Source organism: Heptranchias perlo, chromosome 30 (assembly GCF_035084215.1).
Source record: "Heptranchias perlo isolate sHepPer1 chromosome 30, sHepPer1.hap1, whole genome shotgun sequence".
Taxonomy (NCBI): Eukaryota; Metazoa; Chordata; class Chondrichthyes; order Hexanchiformes; family Hexanchidae; genus Heptranchias; species Heptranchias perlo.
The window spans coordinates 567,933-587,108 of NC_090354.1; the positions used below are offsets into that span (position 1 = coordinate 567,933).

A 19,176-nucleotide genomic window follows, 5' to 3' on the forward strand; every position below is an offset into this window, starting at 1 on the left:
TCCCCCATCTCTCCTCTCCCCCCCCCCCCCCCCCCCCCCCCCCCCGTCTCTCCTCTCCCCCCCCCCCCCCCCCGTCTCTCCTCTCCCTCCCCCCCCCGTCTCTCCTCTCCCCCCCCCCGTCTCTCCTCTCCCCCCCCCCCGTCTCTCCTCTCTCCCCCCCCCCCCCCCCCGTCTCTCCTCTCCCCCCCCCCGTCTCTCCTCTCTCCCCCCCCCCCCCCCCCCGTCTCTCCTCTCCCCCCCCCCCCCCCGTCTCTCCTCTCCCCCCCCCCCCCCCCCCCCGTCTCTCCTCTCCCCCCCCCCCCCCCCCCCCCCCCCCCCCGTCTCTCCTCTTCCCCCCCCCCCCCCCGTCTCTCCTCCCCCCCCCCCCCCGTCTCTCCTCCCCCCCCCCCCCGTCTCTCCTCTCCCCCCCCCCCCCCCGTCTCTCCCCCCCCCCCCCCCCCCGTCTCTCCTCCCCCCCCCCGTCTCTCCTCCCCCCCCCGTCTCTCCTCCCCCCCCCCGTCTCTCCTCCCCCCCCCCCCCCCGTCTCTCCTCCCCCCCCCCCCCCCCCGTCTCTCCTCTCCCCCCCCCGTCTCTCCTCCCCCCCCCCGTCTCTCCTCGTCTCTCCTCTCCCCCCCCCCCCCGTCTCTCCTCTCCCTCCCCCCCCGTCTCTCCTCTCCCCCCCCCCCCCGTCTCTCCTCTCCCCCCCCCCCCCCCCCCCGTCTCTCCTCTCCCCCCCCCCCCCCCGTCTCTCCTCTCCCCCCCCCCCCCCCCGTCTCTCCTCTCCCCCCCCCCCGTCTCTCCTCTTCCCCCCCCCCCCCCCGTCTCTCCTCTTCCCCCCCCCCCCCGTCTCTCCTCTTCCCCCCCCCCCGTCTCTCCTCTTCCCCCCCCCCCCCGTCTCTCCTCTTCCCCCCCCCCCCGTCTCTCCTCTTCCCCCCCCCCCCGTCTCTCCTCTTCCCCCCCCCCCCCCGTCTCTCCTCTTCCCCCCCCCCCCCCGTCTCTCCTCTTCCCCCCCCCCCCCCCGTCTCTCCTCTCCCCCCCCCCCGTCTCTCCCCCCCCCCCCCCCCGTCTCTCCTCTCCCCCCCCCCCCCGTCTCTCCTCTCCCCCCCCCCCGTCTCTCCTCTCCCCCCCCCGTCTCTCCTCCCCCCCCCCGTCTCTCCTCTCCCCCCCCCCGTCTCTCCTCTCCCCCCCCCCCCCCGTCTCTCCTCTTCCCCCCCCCGTCTCTCCTCCCCCCCCCCCCCCCCCCCGTCTCTCCTCCCCCCCCCCCGTCTCTCCTCCCCCCCCCCCCGTCTCTCCTCCCCCCCCCCCCCGTCTCTCCTCCCCCCCCCCCCCCCGTCTCTCCTCGCCCCCCCCCCCCCCCCCGTCTCTCCTCCCCCCCCCCCCCCGTCTCTCCTCCCCCCCCCCCCCGTCTCTCCTCCCCCCCCCCCCCCTCTCCTCTCCCCCCCCCCCCCGTCTCTCCTCTCTCCCCCCCCCCCGTCTCTCCTCTCCCCCCCCCCCCCCCCTGTCTCTCCTCTCCCCCCCCCCCCCCCCCGTCTCTCCTCTCCCCCCCCCCCCCCCCCGTCTCTCCTCTCCCCCCCCCCCCCCACCGTCTCTCCTCGCCCCCCCCTCCCCCGCCCCCCCTCCTCCTCCTCCCCCTCCTCCCCCCCCCGTCTTTCCTTCCCCCCTTTATTCCTATATTGACCCTGTGAATAATGATACTTTGTTAAAGACATTTGCAGGAAACCGGAATTCTGATGGTGTGGTTCGACACGAGCTGTGGCGTCCAGTGCTGGCTCAGTTTGTCCGGTTCGTGGCCATCAGCTGGCGGCCACGGCGTTACGTTGGTCTCCGGGTCGAAGTCTATGGCTGCCACTACGGCAAGTACCGAATCACAGCTCCCCTGAGCCCGTTGGTTAGTGGTGTAGAGAGAGTCCTGTAACAGCACTGGGAATGGTGCTGCTCACTCAGCGAGGGTTCTGTGAGCAGGTGTTACAAAATCTTTCTTAAAAGGAATAGACAAAGTAAATGTAGGTGGAATGTTTCTGTTGGCTGGTAATTGGAAGATGAGCATCAGATACAAAATGGGGGATGGGGGAGATTCATGGGACCAGTTATCGGGATGTGGGTTATCTTGTGATCAATGCTGTATGAACTACAGTACTCAAAAAGGTACTGGATAATTACGTAAATATAAAAGGATATGGGAAGAAAGCAGGAAAATGGGATTTATTTTAGGAGAAAATGGGAAAAGGGAAGACTAGAGGTAATGAGCCAAACTGCACCGAGTCGAGTCCGGGCCTCTGCTGGTGCTGGTCATGTCTCATAGTGCATGTCTGTTTTTAAACATGTTTGTATTTGTTCTGAGAACTTTAAACAGATTTTCTGTCTCTGTGATTGACGGATTACTCACTCTGGTTCCTTCAATTTGAATCGACCCAAATGAAATTCGTGTCTAAAATCTTGCTGCTCTGTGAATCCATTAATGAGTGTGGATCAAACTGACCAATCTCAATGTGTTTGTAATAATGCTCCATCCAGGACCAAAGTATCCCCATGACAATTAGAACCAGGCTGAAAAGGAGATCCCAAGGGATCCTGGGTCTAGAGATCACTCTCTCCCAGTTTAGAGAGACAGGAAGATGATGCTTACTTGTCTTGGAGACGTGGTACAGAGCCAGCAATCCTGCTGTTTGATCACTTCAGATGGAAGCAGCAAGTGCCAGGAGTTTAGTGTTAACTGATTTCTAGGGATGGGGATCCTTCAGCTGATAAAGAGGAGCTGATTCTGGGAGATAGATTGCAACAGAATAGCTAAATCTTGCAAGGTAGCAACAAAGTAACATCATAGTAACAAAAGAAAAACTTGAAAGAAAGACTTACATTTATTTCTACAGCACCTTTGGGCCATCCCAAAGCGCTTAACTGCCAATGAAGTACTTTTGAATGTCGGAAACGCAGCAGCCAATTTGTGCACAGCAAGGTCCCATAAACAGCAATGTGATGATGACCAGATATTCTGTTTTTAGTGATGTTGGTTGTGGGATAAATATTGGCCAGGACACCGGGGAGAACTCCCCTACTCTCCTTCGAAATAGTGCCATGGGATCTTTTATGTCCATTTGAGAGGGCAGACGGGGCCTCGGTTTGAGGTCTCATCCAAAAGATGGTACCTCCGACAGTGCAGCACTCCTTCAGTGTCAGCCTAGATTATGTGCTTATGTTTCTGGAGTGGAGCTTGAACCCACAAGCTTCAGACTGAGGCGAGAGTGTTACCTACTGCACCACAGCTGACACCAGGTGTAGCATTATATTAACAACGTAACATGATAGTAGAATCATTGAATGGTTACAGCACAGAAGGAGGCCATTCAGCCCGTGCTGGCTCTTTGTAAGACCAATCCAGTTAGTCCCATTCCCCTGCGCTTTTCCGTAGCCCTGCAAATTTTTTCCCTTCAAGTATTTATCCAATTCCTTTTTGAATGCCACGGGCCTCCACCATCCTTTCAGACAGCGCATTCCAGACCATAACTACTCGCTGTGTAAAAATGTTTTTCCTCATGTCGCCTTTGGTTGTTTTGCCAATCACCTTAAATCTGTGTCCTCTGGTTCTCGACCCTTCCGCCAATGGGAAGAGTTTCTCTTTATTTACTTTATCTGAACTCTTCATGATTTTAAACACTTCTATCAAATCTCCTCTTAACCTTCTCTGCTCTAAGGAGAACAACCCAGCTTCTCCAGTCTATCCATGTAACCATCCTTTCAGGCAGTGAGTTCCAGACCCCACCCTCTCTGGGTGAAAAAAATTCTCCTCAACTCCCCTCTAATCCTTCTACCAATCACTTTAAATCTATGCTCCCTGGCCATTGACCTCTCTGCTAAAGGAAATAACTCCTCCCTATCCACTCTATCTAGGCCCCTCATAATTTTGTGCACCTCAATTAAATCACCCCTCAGCCTCCTCTGTTCCGAAGAAAACAACCCCAGCCTATCCAATCTTTCCTCATAGCTAAAATTCTCCAGTCCTGGCAACATCCTCGTAAATCTCCTCTGTACCCTCTCTAGTGCAATTACATTCTCCCTGTAATGTGGTGACCAGAACTGTACACAGTACTCAAGCTGTGGCCTAACCAGTGTTATACAGTTCTAGCATAACCTCCCTGCTCTTATATTCTATGCCTCAGCCAATAAAGGAAAGTATCCCGCATGCCGCCTTAACCACCTTATCTACCTGTCCTGCTACCTTCAGGGATAGAGTCATAGAGTCATAGAGTTATACAGCACGGAGAGAGGCCCTTCGACCCATCGTGTCCGCGCCGGCCATCAGCCCTGTCTACTCTAATCCCATATTCCAGCATTTGGTCCGTAGCCTTGTATGCTATGGCATTTCAAGTGCTCATCCAAATGCTTCTTGAATGTTGTGAGGGTTCCTGCCTCCACAACCCTTTCAGGCAGTGAGTTCCAGACTCCAACCACCCTCTGGGTGAAAAAGTTCTTTCTCAAATCCCCTCTAAACCTCCCGCCTTTTACCTTGAATCTATGTCCCCTTGTTATAGAACCCTCAACGAAGGGAAAAAGCTCCTTAGTATCCAACCTATCTGTGCCCCTCATAATTTTGTACACCTCAATCATGTCCCCCCTCAGCCTCCTCTGCTCCAAGGAAAACAAACCCAATCTTCCCAGTCTCTCTTCATAGCTGAAGCGCTCCAGCCCTGGTAACATCCTGGTGAATCTCCTCTGCACCCTCTCCAAAGCGATCACATCCTTCCTGTAGTGTGGCGACCAGAACTGCACACAGTACTCCAGCTGTGGCCTAACCAGTGTTTTATACAGCTCCATCATAACCTCCTTGCTCTTATATTCTATGCCTCGGCTAATAAAGGCAAGTATCCCATATGCCTTCTTTACCACCTTATCTACCTGTTCCGCCGCCTTCAGGGATCTGTGAACTTGCACACCAAGATCCCTCTGACCCTCTGTCTTGCCTAGGGTCCTCCCATTCATTGTGTATTCCCTTGCCTTGTTAGTCCCTCCAAAGTGCATCACCTCGCACTTTTCCGGGTTAAATTCCATTTGCCACTGTTCCGCCCATCTGACCAACCCATCTATATCGTCCTGCAGATCTGTGGACATGCACTCCAAGATCCCTCACTTCCTCTACACCTCTCAGTATCGTACCATTTATTGTGTATTCCCTTGCCTTGTTTGCCCTCCCCAAATGCATTACCTCACACTTCTCCAGATTGAATTCTGTTTGCCATTTTTCTGCCCACCTGACCAGTCCATTGATATCTTCCTGCAGTCTACAGCTTTCCTCCTCACTATCAACCACACGGCCAATTTTTGTATCATCTGCAAACTTCTTAATCATACCCCCTACATTTAAATCTAAATCATTGATATATGTACCACAAAAAGCAAGGGACCAAGTACTGAGCCCTGCGGAACCCCACTGGAAACAGCCTTCCAGTCACAAAAACACCTGTTGACCATTACCCTTTGCTTCCTGCCACTGAGCCAATTTTGGATCCAACTATTCTCCTCACTGTTTACTACCTTTCCAAGTTTTGTGTCATCTGCAAATTTTGAAATTGTGCCCTGTACTGCCAAGTCCAAGTCATTAATATATATCAATATAAACAGTGGTCCTAATACCAGCCCCTGTGGAACACCACTGTATACCTTCCTCCGGTCCGAAAAACAACCGTTCACCGCTCTTCTGTTTCCTGTTCACTTAGCAAATTTCATATCCATGCTGCCTCAATCCTTTTATTCCATGGGCTTCAGTCTTGTTGACAAGCCTATTATATGGCACTTTATCAAATGTCTTTTGAAAGTCCATATACACAACATCAACCGCATTGCCCTCATCAACCCTCTCTGTTACCTCAAAAAACTCAATCAAATTAGTTAAACACGATTTGCCAGTAACAAATCCGTGCTGGCTTTCCTTTATTAATCTACACTTAACTAAGTGACTGTTAATTTTGTCCCGGATTATCGTTTCTAAAAGCTTCCCCACCACCGAGATTAAACTGACTGGCCTATTATTGCTGGGTTTATCCTTACTCCCTTTCTTGAAGAAGGGTGTAACATTTGCAATTCTCCAGTCCTCTGGCACCGCCCCCATATCTAAGGATGTCTGGAAGATTATTGCCAGTACCTCCGCAATTTCCAATTTTACTTCCCTCAGCAACCTAGGATGCATCCCATCCGGACCTGGTGACTTATCTACTTGAAGTACAGCCAGCCTTTCTAGTACCTCCTTTATCAATTTTCACCCCATCCAATATCTCAACTACCTCCTCTTTTACTGTGACTTTGGCAGTCATTTAATGAGATATTTCATAACACTCAGCAAAGATACATTCCAGTGAGAAAGAAAGATTCTAGGGGAAGGACGCACCATCCGTGGCTAACAAAGGAAGTTAAAGACAGTATCAAATTGAAAGAAAAAGCATACAGTTCCGCGAAGATTAGTGGCAGGTCAGAAGATTGGACAGAATATAAAAAATAGCAAAGGATGACTAAAAGAATAATAAGGAGGGAGAAATTAGAGTACGAGAGAAAGCTAGCTAGAAATATAAAAACAGATAGTAAGAGTTTCTACAGGTATTTAAAAAGGGAAAGAGTAAGTAAAGTGAGCGTTGGTCCTCTAGAGAGAGAGTCTGGAGAATTAATAATGGAGAATAAGGAAATTGCGGATGAATTGAACAGATATTTTGCGTCCGTCTTCACTGTAGAGGATACAAATAACATGCCAGAAATAATTGTGAATCAAGAGGTGAAAGGGAGGGAGGAACTTAAAATATTTACAATCAACAGGGAAAGGATTCTGAAAAAAATATTAGAACTAAAAGCTGACAAGTCCCCAGGTCCTGACGGACTTCATCCCAGGGTTTTAAAAGAAGTGGCTGCAGAGATAGTAGATCCATTGGTATTAATTTTCCAAAATTCCCTAGGTTCTGGAAGGGTCCCATCAGATTGGAAAATAGTGCATGTAACTCCTCCATTCAAGAAAGGAGGGAGACAGAAAGCAGGAAACTTAACATCTGTCACAGGGAAAATGCTAGAATCTATTATTAGGGAGGTTATAGCAGGGCACTTAGAAAATCTCAATCCAATCAGGCAGAGTCAACACGGCTTTGTGAAAGGGAAATCGTGTTTGACTAATTTATTAGAGTTCTTTGAGGAAGTAACAAGCAACGTAGATAAAGGGGAATCTGTGGATGTGGTGTACTTGGATTTCCAGAAGGCTTTTGACAAGGTACCACAACAAAGGCTACTACACAAAATAAGAGCTCATGGTGTAGGGGGTAACATATTACCATGGATAATGGATTGGTTAGCTAACAGGAAACAGAGAGTAGGCATAAATGGGTCATTTTCAGGTTGGCAAGATGTAATGAGTGGAGTGCCACAGGGATCAGTGCTTGGGCCTCAACTATTTACAATCGATATCAATGACTTGGATGAAGGGACCGAATGTATGGTTGCTAAATTTGCTGATGACACAAAGGTAGGTGGGAAAGTAAGTTGTGAAGAGGACATAAGGAGTCTGCAAAGGGATAGAGATAGGTTAAGTGAGTGGGCAAAAATTTGGCAGATGGAGTATAATGTGGGAAAATGTGAACTTGTCCACTTTGGCAAAAGGAATAGAAAAGCAGTATATTATTTAAATGGAGAGAGATTGCAGAACTCTGAGGTACAGAGGGATCTGGATGTCCTAGTACATGAATCACAAAAAGTTAGTATGCAGGTACAGCAAGTGATTAGGAAGGCAAATGGAGTGTTGTCATTTATTGCAAGGGGAATGGAATATAAAAGTAGAGATGTTTTGCTACAGTTGTACAGGGCATTGGTGAGTCCACATCTAGGATACTGTGTGCCGTTTTGGTCTCCTTATTTAAGAAAGGACATAATTGCTTTGGAGGCAGTTCAGAGAAGGTTCACTCGACTGATTCCTGGGATGAGGGGGTTATCATAAGAGGAAAGGTTGGACAAGTTGGGCCTGTACACACTGGAGTTTAGAAGAATGAGAGGTGATCTTATTGAAACATATAAGATCCTGAGGGGACGAGAAGGGGTAGATGCTGAGAGGATGTTTCCCCTTGTGGGAGACTAGAACTAGGGGCCACGGTTTAAAAATAAGGGGTCTCCCATTTAAGACGGAGATGAGGAGAATTTTTTTCTCAGAGGGTCGTGAGTCTGTGGAACTCCCTTCCCCAGAGAGCGATGGAGGCAGGGTCATTGAATATTTTTAAGGCTGAGTTAGATAGATTCCTGATGAACAAGGGAGTCAAAGGTTATAGTAGGTAGACAGGAAAGTAGGGTTGAGGTCACAATCAGATCAGCCATGATCTTATCAAATGGCAGAGTAGGCTCGAGGGGCCGAATGGCCTACTCCTCTTAATTCGTATGTTTGTATGTATGTACCTTGGACAGATGCAAAGTACTCATTTAGTACCTCGGCCATGCCCTCTGCTTCCATACATAGAGCTCCTTTTTGGTCCCTAATCAGCCCCACCCCTCCTCTTATTACCCGTTTGCTATTTATTTCCTATAGAAGACTTTTGGATTCTCTTTTATGTTGGTTGCCAGTCTATTCTTATACTCTCCCTTTGACCTCTTATTTCCTTTTTTGCTTCTCCTCTGTACTTTCTATATTTAGCCTGGTTCTCACTTGTGTTATCAACCTGACATCTGTCATACGCCCCCTTTTTCTGCTTCATCTTACTCTCTATCTCTCATCATCCAGGGAGCTCTGGCTTTAGTTGCTGTACCTTTCCTCCTCATGGGAATGTACCTAGACTGTACCCAAACCATCTCCTCTTTAAAGGCCGCCCATTGTTCGATTACAGTTTTGCCTGCCAATCTTTGTTTCCAATTTACCCGGGCCAGATCTGTTCTCAACCCACTTAAATTGGCCCTCCTCCAATTAAGCATATTTACTCTAGATTGCTCCTTGTCCTTTTCCACATTTAATCTAAACCTTATGATACCATGATCGCTGTTCCCTAAATGTTCCCCCACTGACACTTGCTCCACTTGACCCACCTCATTCCCCAGAACCAGATCCAGCAATACCTCCTCCCTCGTTGGGCCAGAAACATACTGATCAAGAAAGTTCTCCTGAACACACTTCAGAAATTCCTCCCCCTCTTTGCCTTTTACACTATTACTATCCCAGTCTATATTAGGATAGTTGAAGTCCCCCATTATCACTACTCTATAGTTCGTGCACCTCTCTGTAATTTCTCTGCAGATTTGCTGCTCTATCTCCTTCCCACCAGTTGGTGGCCTATAGAATACACCCAGTAGTGTAATGGCACCTCTATTGTTTCTTAACTCTAACCAAATAGATTCTGTCCTTGACCCCTCCAGGACATCCTCTCTCTCCAGCACTGCTCTCCTTAAGCAATACTGTCACCCACCCCCTCCACCCCCCCCCCCCCCACCTCCTTTTCTCTCCTTCCCTATCGTTCCTGAACACCTTGTATCCAGGAATATTTAGTACCCAATCCTGCCCTTTTTTGAGCCAGGTTTCTGTTATCACCATGACATCATATTCCCATGTGGCTATTTGCACCTGCAGCTCACCGACCTTGTTTACCATGATTTGTGCGTTTATACACATGCATTGTAAACCTATCTTTGACCATCTCGTACTCTCTCTTAGTCTGAACCCATCTAATACTGTACTATTTCTTGCTCTAGTGCTATCTGTCTCTGCCAATCCTTTGTGCACCTTATTTCTCCTTTCTAATGTTACATCCTGGTGCCCATCCCCCTGCCACATTAGTTTAAACCCTCCCCTCGGCACTAGTGAACCTCCCCGTGAGGACATTGGTCCCGGCCCTGTTGAGGTGCAACCCGTCCATCGTGAACAGCTCCCTCCTGCCCCAGAACTGGTCCCGATGCCCCAAGAATCTGAAGCCCTCCCTCTTGCTCCATATCTCGAGCCACGCATTAACCTGCCTTATCTTCCTATTCCTGTACTCACCAGCGTGTGGCACTGGGGTAATCCAGAGATTACTACCTTTGAGGTCCTGCTTTTTAGCTTCCTCCCTAGCTCCTGAAACTCTGACCGCTGGACCTCATCCCTTTTCTTTCCTATGTCGTTGGTTCCCACATGGACCACAATTTCTGGCTGTTCCCCTTCCCCCCACGGACTCTGCACCCTCTCCGTGATATCCTTTACCCTGGCACCAGGGAGGCAACACACCGTGCGGGACTCACATCAAAGGTCACAGAAACGTCTGTCTGTCCCCCGACTATCGAATTCCTTATGACTACTGCATTTCTACACTTCACTGTGCCCCCCTGTGCAGTCCTTTGCCCCATGGTGCCATGCTCAGGACTGCACCCCTTCGAGGTATCATCGCCCTCACTGGTATTTGAGGGAGCCACACACCCAGAAGGTCCCTGCACTGCCTGCCTCTTCCTACCCTTTCGGACGGCCCCCCTTGCTATCCTGAACTCTCTGTGGCTGCAGGGTGAGCACCTCCTGGAATGTACGATCCAGGAAACCTTCAGCCTCCCTGATGCTCCGGAGTGACTCCAGCCGTTCCTCAAGCTCAGAAACCCTCAGCTTGAGCTCGAGCAACTGGAGGCATTTCCTGCACACGTGGCCCTCCAGGACACATGAAGCATCCTGAAGTTCCCACATGGCTCAGGAATTGCGAACAATGGGTCTCAGCTGCCCATCTGTTTATATTTAGAAACTTTTTTTCTGAACTCCCTTTAGATACTCTTATTATTGATTCACTTATCTCGATTAACCTACCCTTTTATTCCGGGTCTCTCAGAGCTCCTCTCTGTTCGCTGTGACATCACTGTGATGCCACTCTCTCTGTTCTTAGTGAATATGGCTCCTCCCCGCTGCTTCTCTTCTCCCTGCTCCGCCCTCTTCCCGCTGCTTCTCTTCTCCCTGCTCCGCCCTCTTCCCACTGCTTCTCTTCTCCCTGCTCCGCCCTCTTCCCACTGCTTCTCTTCTCCCTGCTCCGCCCTCTTCCCGCTGCTTCTCTTGTTCTCCCTGCTCCGCCCTCTTCCCGCTGCTTCTCTTGTTCTCCCTGCTCCGCCCTCTTCCCGCTGCTTCTCTTGTTCTCCCTGCTCCGCTCTCTTCCCACTGCTTCTCTTCTCCCTGCTCCGCCCTCTTCCCGCTGCTTCTCTTGTTCTCCCTGCTCCACTCTCTTCCCACTGCTTCTCTTGTTCTCCCTGCTCCGCCCTCTTCCCACTGCTTCTCTTGTTCTCCCTGCTCCGCCCTCTTCCCGCTGCTTCTCTTGTTCTCCCTGCTCCGCCCTCTTCCCACTGCTTCTCTTGTTCTCCCTGCTCCGCTCTCTTCCCACTGCTTCTCTTGTTCTCCCTGCTCCGCTCTCTTCCTGCTGCTTCTCTTGTTCTCCCTGCTCCGCCCTCTTCCCACTGCTTCTCTTGTTCTCTCTGTGGTAATAACAAAGTAACAGTGTCAGGCAGGAAACCATCAGTCCATCTCGCCCACCTATCCACAGTATTTCTAATAACCCTGAATCCCATTTGTTGACTAGAACCTGTCCAATTCCTTCTTTAACCCATTAAGGTTTCTTGTTCCACTAACATGCTGGTAATCTGTTCCAGCCTTTTAATAAAAAAAAACTGACTCCAGTATTTCCTTTTGTTGTCCTTAGTTTGTAAATATGATGCCTTGTGCTTAAAATCTGTACACAGCAGAAAAATTTACTTCGGTCCAAATTGTCCAAACCTTTCATAATTTTAAACCCTTCTATCATATCCTCTCTCAATCTTCTCTAATCAAGAGAGAAAGTAACCAGTCATCAGTCTTTCCTCATGCCATTCCCTTAACTTTTGGCCTCAGCCGTGTAAATTAATCCAAAATTAATTTTTCAATTTCATTTTAAATTGCATTGAAACACCTTGCATAGTTCATGGAATTATAAATTCTATTTATATTGTACTTCAGTGTATAATAATTATTTTATTATTGCTATCGGCCTATCTGTTCACCTCAGTCGTTTCTAACTGAGAGACACTAAGATCACAAGTTTGAACAAACAGTTCCAGTGTGCAGTGAATTTGTTTACATGTAATCCCAATAAATCAGGACTGATAAATAATATTAATTTCACGCTGTTTAAAATAATGTTGAGATGTACTTTGCCTTGATGGAGATCAAATGATCAAATGGAGATCACTTTCAATAATCAACAAGGGAAAATTTTTGAAGTCTTATCACCTGTTCTATGGAAAATAATGTTCATTTGAGCGAAGTATTTACGAAACACCACAGTGGTCCAGTGGAATTCGCAACAAACTCCGGGAGGTCGGCAAAATCCTCATGATGTAACTGGCTGGAACCGACCAATTCCTTGGGGTTCTACTGGGGTCTCACCAGAGTTACAGCAAGAGATCGGTCGGACCCCCACAGAATTTCAGGGCCATCCTGAACACATACATTTAATAAACTGCGTGTAATAGTCAGCTTGGTTCAGTGCTAGCACACTCGCCTCCGAGTTAGAAGGTCATGGGTTCGAGCCCCACTCCAGAGACTTGAGCCCATAATCCAGGCTGACGCTGCAGTGCAGTGCACTGTTGGAGGTGTGGTTTTTCGGATGAGACATTAAACAAAGTCCCGTCTGATTTCCCAGATGGATGTCAAAGATCCCATGGACACTATTCGAAGAAGAGCAGAGGAGATCTCTCAGCGTCCTGGCCAATATTTATCTTTCAGCTAACATCAGTAAAAACAGATTCTCTGGTCATTATCACGTAAGAACACAGGAAATAGGAGCAGGAGTAGGCCATACAGCCCCTCGAGCCTGCTCCACCATTCAATAAGATCATGGCTGATCTTCGACCTCAACTCCACTTTCCCGCCTGATCCCCATATCCCTTGATTCCCCTAGAGACCAAAAATCTATCGATCTCAGCCTTGAATATACTCAATGACTCAGCATCCACAGCCCTCTGGGATAGAGAATTCCAAAGATTCACAACCCTCTGAGTGAAGAAATTCCTCCTCATCTCAGTCTTAAATGGCCGACCCCTTATCCTGAGATAATGCCCCCTAGTTCTAGATTCTTCAGCCAGCGGAAACAATCTCTCAGCATCTACCCTGTCAAGCCCCCTCAGAATCTTTTATGTTTCAATGAGATCACCTCTCATTCTTCTAAACTCCAGAGAGTATAGGCCCATTCTACTCAACCTCTCCTCATAGGACACCGTCTTATCTCAGGAATCAATCTAATGAACTTTCGTTGCACTGCCTCTAAGGAGACCAAAACTGTACAGTACTCCAGGTGAGGTCTCACCAAAGCCCAGTACAATTATATGGAGATGCCGGTGATAAACTGGGGTGGACAAATGTAAGGAATCTTACAACACCAGGTTATAGTCCAACAGTTTTATTTTCAAATAAAACTGTAGTACAGTTATAGTAAGACTTCCTTACTCTTGTACTCCAACCCCCTTGCAATAAAGGCCAATATTCCATTTGCCTGCATGTTAACTTTTTGTGTTTCTTGTCCGAGGACACCCAAATCTCTCTGGACACCAACATTTAATAGTTTTGCACCATTTAAAAAAATATTCTGTTTTTTCGATTCTTCCTACCAAAGTGAATAACCTCACATTTCCCCACATTATACTCCATCTGCCACTTCTTGCCCATTTGCTTAACCTGTCTATATCCCTTTGCAGACTCTTTGTGACCTCCTCACAGCTTACATTCCCACCTAGCTTTGTATCGTCAGCAAACTTGGATACATTACACTCGGTCCCTTCATCCAACTCATTAATATAGATTGTAAATAGCTGAGGCCCAAGCACCGATCCTTGTGGCACCCCACTAGTTACAGCCTGACAACCTGAAAATGACCTGTTTATTCCTACTCTGTTTTCTGTCCGTTAACCAATCCTCTATCCATGCTAATATATCACCCCCAATCCCATGAGCCCTTATCTTGTGTAACAACCTTTTATGTAGCAACTTTTCAAATGCCTTTTGAAAATCCAAATATACGACATCCACTGGTTCCTCTTTATCTACCCTGCTAGTCACATCCTCAAAAAACTCTAATAAATTTGTCAAACACGATTTCCCTTTCATAAAACCATGTTGACTCTGCCTAATCATATTATGATTTTCTAAGTGCCATTACCTTTCTTAATAATGGATTCCAGCATTTTCCCAATGACTGATGTCAGGCTAACTGGCCAGTAGTTCCCTGTTTTCTCTCCCTCCTTTCTTGAATAGCGGGGTTACATTTACTACCTTCCAATCCGCTGGGACCGTTCTGGAATCTAGGGAATTTTGGAAGATCACAACCAATGCATCCACTATCTCTGCAGCCACCTCTTTTAGAACCCTAAGATGTAGGCCATCAGGTCCAGGGGATTTATCAGCTTTTAGTCCCTTTAGTTTCTCAAGTACTTTTTCTCTACTGATATTAATTACTTTAAGTTCCTCACTCTCATTAGCCCCTTGTTTCCCCACTATTTCTGGTATGCTTTTTGTATCTTCTACTGTGACGACAGATACAAAATATTTGTTCATTGTCTCTGCCATTTCCTGATTCTCCATTATAATTTCTCCTGTCTCAGCCTGTAAGGGACCAATGTTTACTTTTGCCACTCTCTTCCTTTTTACATACTTATAGAAGCTTTGCAATCTGTTTTTATATTTCTTGCTAGTTTACTTTCATATTCTATTTTCTCCCTTTTTATCAATTTGCTGTTCACATTGCTGTTTTTGGGATCTTGCTGTGCGCATATTGGCTGCTGCGTTTCCCTATGCTACAACAGTGACTAGACTTCAAAAGTATTTCATTGGTTGTAAAGCTCTTTATAAATGCAACTTCCTTCCTTCCTTCTCTCTTATTCTTTATTTCTTACTTTTCTTTCTTTCCTTTCCTCCTTCCCTCCTTTATTTCCTAATTTTCTTTCTTTCCTCGCCCCCCACTTCCTTCCTTCCCTCCCTGGTGCTGTTTTGAAATGAGCTTTTTGGGTTTTGGCCAGGATGAAATGTTGAGAATTTGTGTTTAATTTTTAGATTCTGACATGGTCTCTTTTGACGGGAACAGTTCCCTGTCCTACCAATTCCTGCAATGGAAAACTCGCACGCTCTGGGACTCCATCTCGTTCAACTTCAAAACCATGGCCAAGGACGGACTTCTGTTACACAGTGAGGGTGAAGAGGGCGATTATGTCACTGTGGAGCTGCAGGGATCAAAACTACTGTTTCACATTAATTTAGGTATTTAATCTGTGGAACTGCACCATTTAAAGAGGCTCTGTCCCTGGGCAGTTACTGCAGCAGCTTCCAAGTTTTTTTTATTTGTTCATGGGATGTGGGCATTGCTGACGAGGCCGGCATTTATTGCCCATCCCTAATTGCCCTTGAGAAGGTGGTGGTGAGCCGCCTTCTTGAACCGCTGCAGTCCGTTTGGTGAAGGTTCTCCCACAGTGCTGTTAGGTCGGGAGTGCCAGGATTTTGACCCAGTGACGATGAAGGAACGGCGATATATTTCCAAGTCGGGATGGTGTGTGACTTGGAGGGGAACGTGCAGTTGGTGTTGTTCCCATGTGCCTGCTGCACTTGTCCTTCGAGGTGGTAGAGGTCACGGGTTTGGGAGGTGCTGTCTGGTACACACTGCAGCCACAGTGCGCTGGTGGTGAGTGAACATTTAAGATGGTGGATGGGGTGCCAATCAAGCGGGCTGCTTTGTCCTGGATGGTGTCGAGCTTCTTGAGTGTTGTTGGAGCTGCACTCATCCAGGCAAGTGGAGAGTATTCCATCACACTTCTGACTTGTGCCTTGTAGTTGGTGGAAAGGCTTTGGGGAGTCAGGAGGTGAGTCACTCACCGCAGAATACCCAGCCTCTGACCTGCTCTCGTAGCCACAGTATTTATATGGCTGGTCCAGTTAAGTTTCTGGCCATTGGTGAACCCCAGGATGTTGATTGTGGGGGATTCGGCGATGGTAATGCCGTTGAATGTCAAGGGGAGGTGGTCATTGCCTGGCACTTGTCTGGCGTGAATGTTACTTGCCACTTATCAGCCCAAGCCTGGATGTTGTCCAGGTCTTGCTGCATGCGGGCACAGACTGCTTCATTATTTGAGGGATTGCGAATGGAACTGAACACTGTGCAGTCATCAGCGAACATCCCCATTTCTGACCTTATAATGGAGGGAAGGTCATTGATGAAGCAGCTGAAGATGGTTGGGCCTAGGACACTGCCCTGAGGAACTCCTGCAGCAATGCCCTGGGGCTGAGATGATTGGCCTCCAACAACCACTACCATCTTCCTTTGTGCTAGGTATGACTCCAGCCACTGGAGAGTTTTCCCCCTGATTCCCATTGACTTCAATTTTACTAGGGCTCTTTGGTGCCACACTCGGTCAAATGCTGCCTTGATGTCAAAGGCAGTCACTCTCACCTCACCTCTGGAATTCAGCTCTTTTGTCCATGTTTGGACCAAGGCTGTAATGAAGTCTGGAGCCAAATGGTCCTGGCGGAACCCAAACTGAACATCAGTGAGCAGGTTGTTGGTGAGTAAGTGCTGCTTGATAGCACTGTCGACGAAACCTTCCATCATTTTGCTGATGACTAAGAGTAGACTGATGGGGCGGTAGTTGGCTGGATTGGATTTATCCTGCTTTTTGTGGACAGGACATACCTGGGCAATTTTCCACATTGTTGGGTAGATGTCAGTGTTGTAGCTGTACTGGAACAGTTTGGCTAGAGGCGTGGCTAGTTCTGGAGCACAAGTCTTCAACACTACAGCCGGGATGTTGTCGGGGCCCATAGCCTTTGCTGTATCCAGTGCACTCAGCTGTTTCTTGATATCACGTGGAGTGAATCGAATTGGCTGAAGACTGGCTCCTGTGATGGTGGGGATATCGGGAGGAGGCTGAGATGGATCATCCACTCGGCATTTCTGGCTGAAGATGGTTTCAAACTCTTCAGCCTTGTCTTTTGCACTCACGTGAGGATGGGGCTGTTTACAGAGCCTCCTCCTCCCGTTAGTTGTTTAATTGTCCACCACCATTCATGATGGGATGTGGCAGGACTGCAGAGCTTTGATCTGATCCGTTGGTTGTGGGATCGCTTAGCTCTGTCTATAGCATTCATTAAATTCATGAAAATTACTCAGTAAAATCAGACGAGCAGATAGAGACCCCCAAGTTCCCAGATATACTGCTAATTACAGACCTTATTACAGGATCCCAGATACACTGATAATTACAGAGCTTATTACAGGATCCCAGGTACTCTGGGTGGGTGACTTCAATATCCATCACCAAGAGTGGCTCGGTAGCACCACTACTGACCGAACTGACCGAGTCCTGAAGGACAAAGCTGCCAGACTGGGCCTGCGGAAGGTGGTGAGAGAACCAACACAAGGTAAAAACCTACTTGACCTTGTCCTCACCAATCTACCTGCCGCAGACGCTCTGCCCATGACAGTAGCGGTAGGGGTGACCACTGCACAGTCCTTGTGGAGACGAAGTCCCATCTTCACACCGAGGACAACGTCCGTTGTGTTGGTCGGCACTAACACATGCTAAATGGGATAGATTCAGAACAGATCTAGCAGCTCAAAATTGGGCATAAAATGAGGTGCTGTGGGCCATCAGCAGCTGCAGAATTGTGTTCCAGCACAATCTGTAACCTGATGGCCCGGCATATTCCTCACTCTACCCTTACCAACAAGCCAGGGGATTAACCCTGGTTCAAAGAGGAGTGCAGAAGAGCATGCCAGGAGCATCACCAGGTGTACCTAAAAGTGAGGTGCCAACCTGGTGAAGCTGCAACACAGGACTACAATCATGCTAAACAGCGGAAGGAACATGCTATAAACAGAGCTAAGCGATCCCACAACCAATGGATCAGATCAAAGCTCTGCGGTCCTGCCACATCCAGTTGTGTGGTAGTGGACAATTAAACAACTAACGGGAGGAGGAGGCTCTGTAAACATCCCTATCCTCAATGATGGTAGAGTCCAGCACGTGAGTGCAAAAGACAAGGCTGAAGTGTTTGAAACCATCTTCAGCCAGAAGTGCCGAGTGGATGATCCATCTCGGCCTCCTCCCGATATCCCCACCATCACAGAAGCCAGTCTTCAGCCAATTCGATTCACTCCACGTGATATCAAGGAACGGCTGAGTGCACTGGATACAGCAAAGGCTATGGGCCCTGACAACATCCCAGCTGTAGTACTGAAGACTTGTGCTCCAGAACCAGCCCCACCTCTAGCAAAACTGTTCCAGTACAGCTACAACACTGGCATCTACAAAGTGGAAAATTGCAATTGTATGCCCTGTCTACAAAAAGCAGGACAAATCCAATCCAGCCAATTACCGCCCCATCAGTCTACTCTCAATCATCAGCAAAATGATGGAAGGTGTCGTCGACAGTGCTATCAAGCGGCACTTACTCACCAATAACCTGCTCACCGATGCTCAGTTTGGTTCCGCCAGGACCACTCGGCTCCAGACCTCATTACAGCCTTGGTCCAAATGTGACAAAAGAGCTGAATTCCAGAGGTGAGGTGAGAGTGACTGCCCTTGACATCAAGGCAGACTGTGGCACCAAGGAGCCCTAGTAAAATTGAAGTCAATGGGAATCAGGGGGAAAACTCTCCAGTGGCTGGAGTCATACCTAGCACAAAGGAAGATGGTAGTGGTTGTTGGAGGCCAATCATCTCAGCCCCAGGACATTGCTGCAGGAGTTCCTCAGGGCAGTGTCCCAGGCCCAACCATCTTCAGCTGCTTCATCAATGACCTTCCCTCCATCATAAGGTCAGAAGTGGAGATGCTCGCTGACGATTGCACAGTGTTCAGTTCCATTCGCAATCCCTCAGATAATGAAGCAGTCCGTGCCCGCATGCAGCGAGACCTGGACAACATCCCCATGGCGTTCAACGGCATTACCACCGCCGATTCCCCCACCATCAACATCCTGGGGTCACCATTGACAAGAAACTTAACTGGACCAGCCACATAAATACCGTGGCTACAAGAGCAGGTCAGAGGCTGGGTATTCTGCGACGAGTGACTCACCTCCTGACTCTCCAAAGCCTTTCCACCATCTGCAAGGCACAAGTCAGGAGTGTGATGGAATACTCTCCACTTTCCTGGATGAGTGCAGCTCCAACAACCCTCAAGAAGCTCGACACCATCGAGGACAAAGCAGCCCGCTTGATTGGCACCCCATCCACCATCTTAAAT

The 19,176-nt window shown here is 48.7% G+C and overlaps 1 protein-coding gene across 1 annotated transcript in view; it reads left to right on the forward strand.

The window, feature by feature from the left end:
- Nucleotides 1-19,176, forward strand: part of cntnap1 (contactin associated protein 1) — a 96,427-nt gene that overhangs the window by 31,617 nt on the left and 45,634 nt on the right. The window contains exons 4-5 of the mRNA XM_067969300.1: nt 1,685-1,832; nt 14,996-15,199. Coding sequence (XP_067825401.1) covers nt 1,685-1,832; nt 14,996-15,199 — 352 coding nt within the window. The remainder of the gene's footprint in view (nt 1-1,684; nt 1,833-14,995; nt 15,200-19,176) is intronic.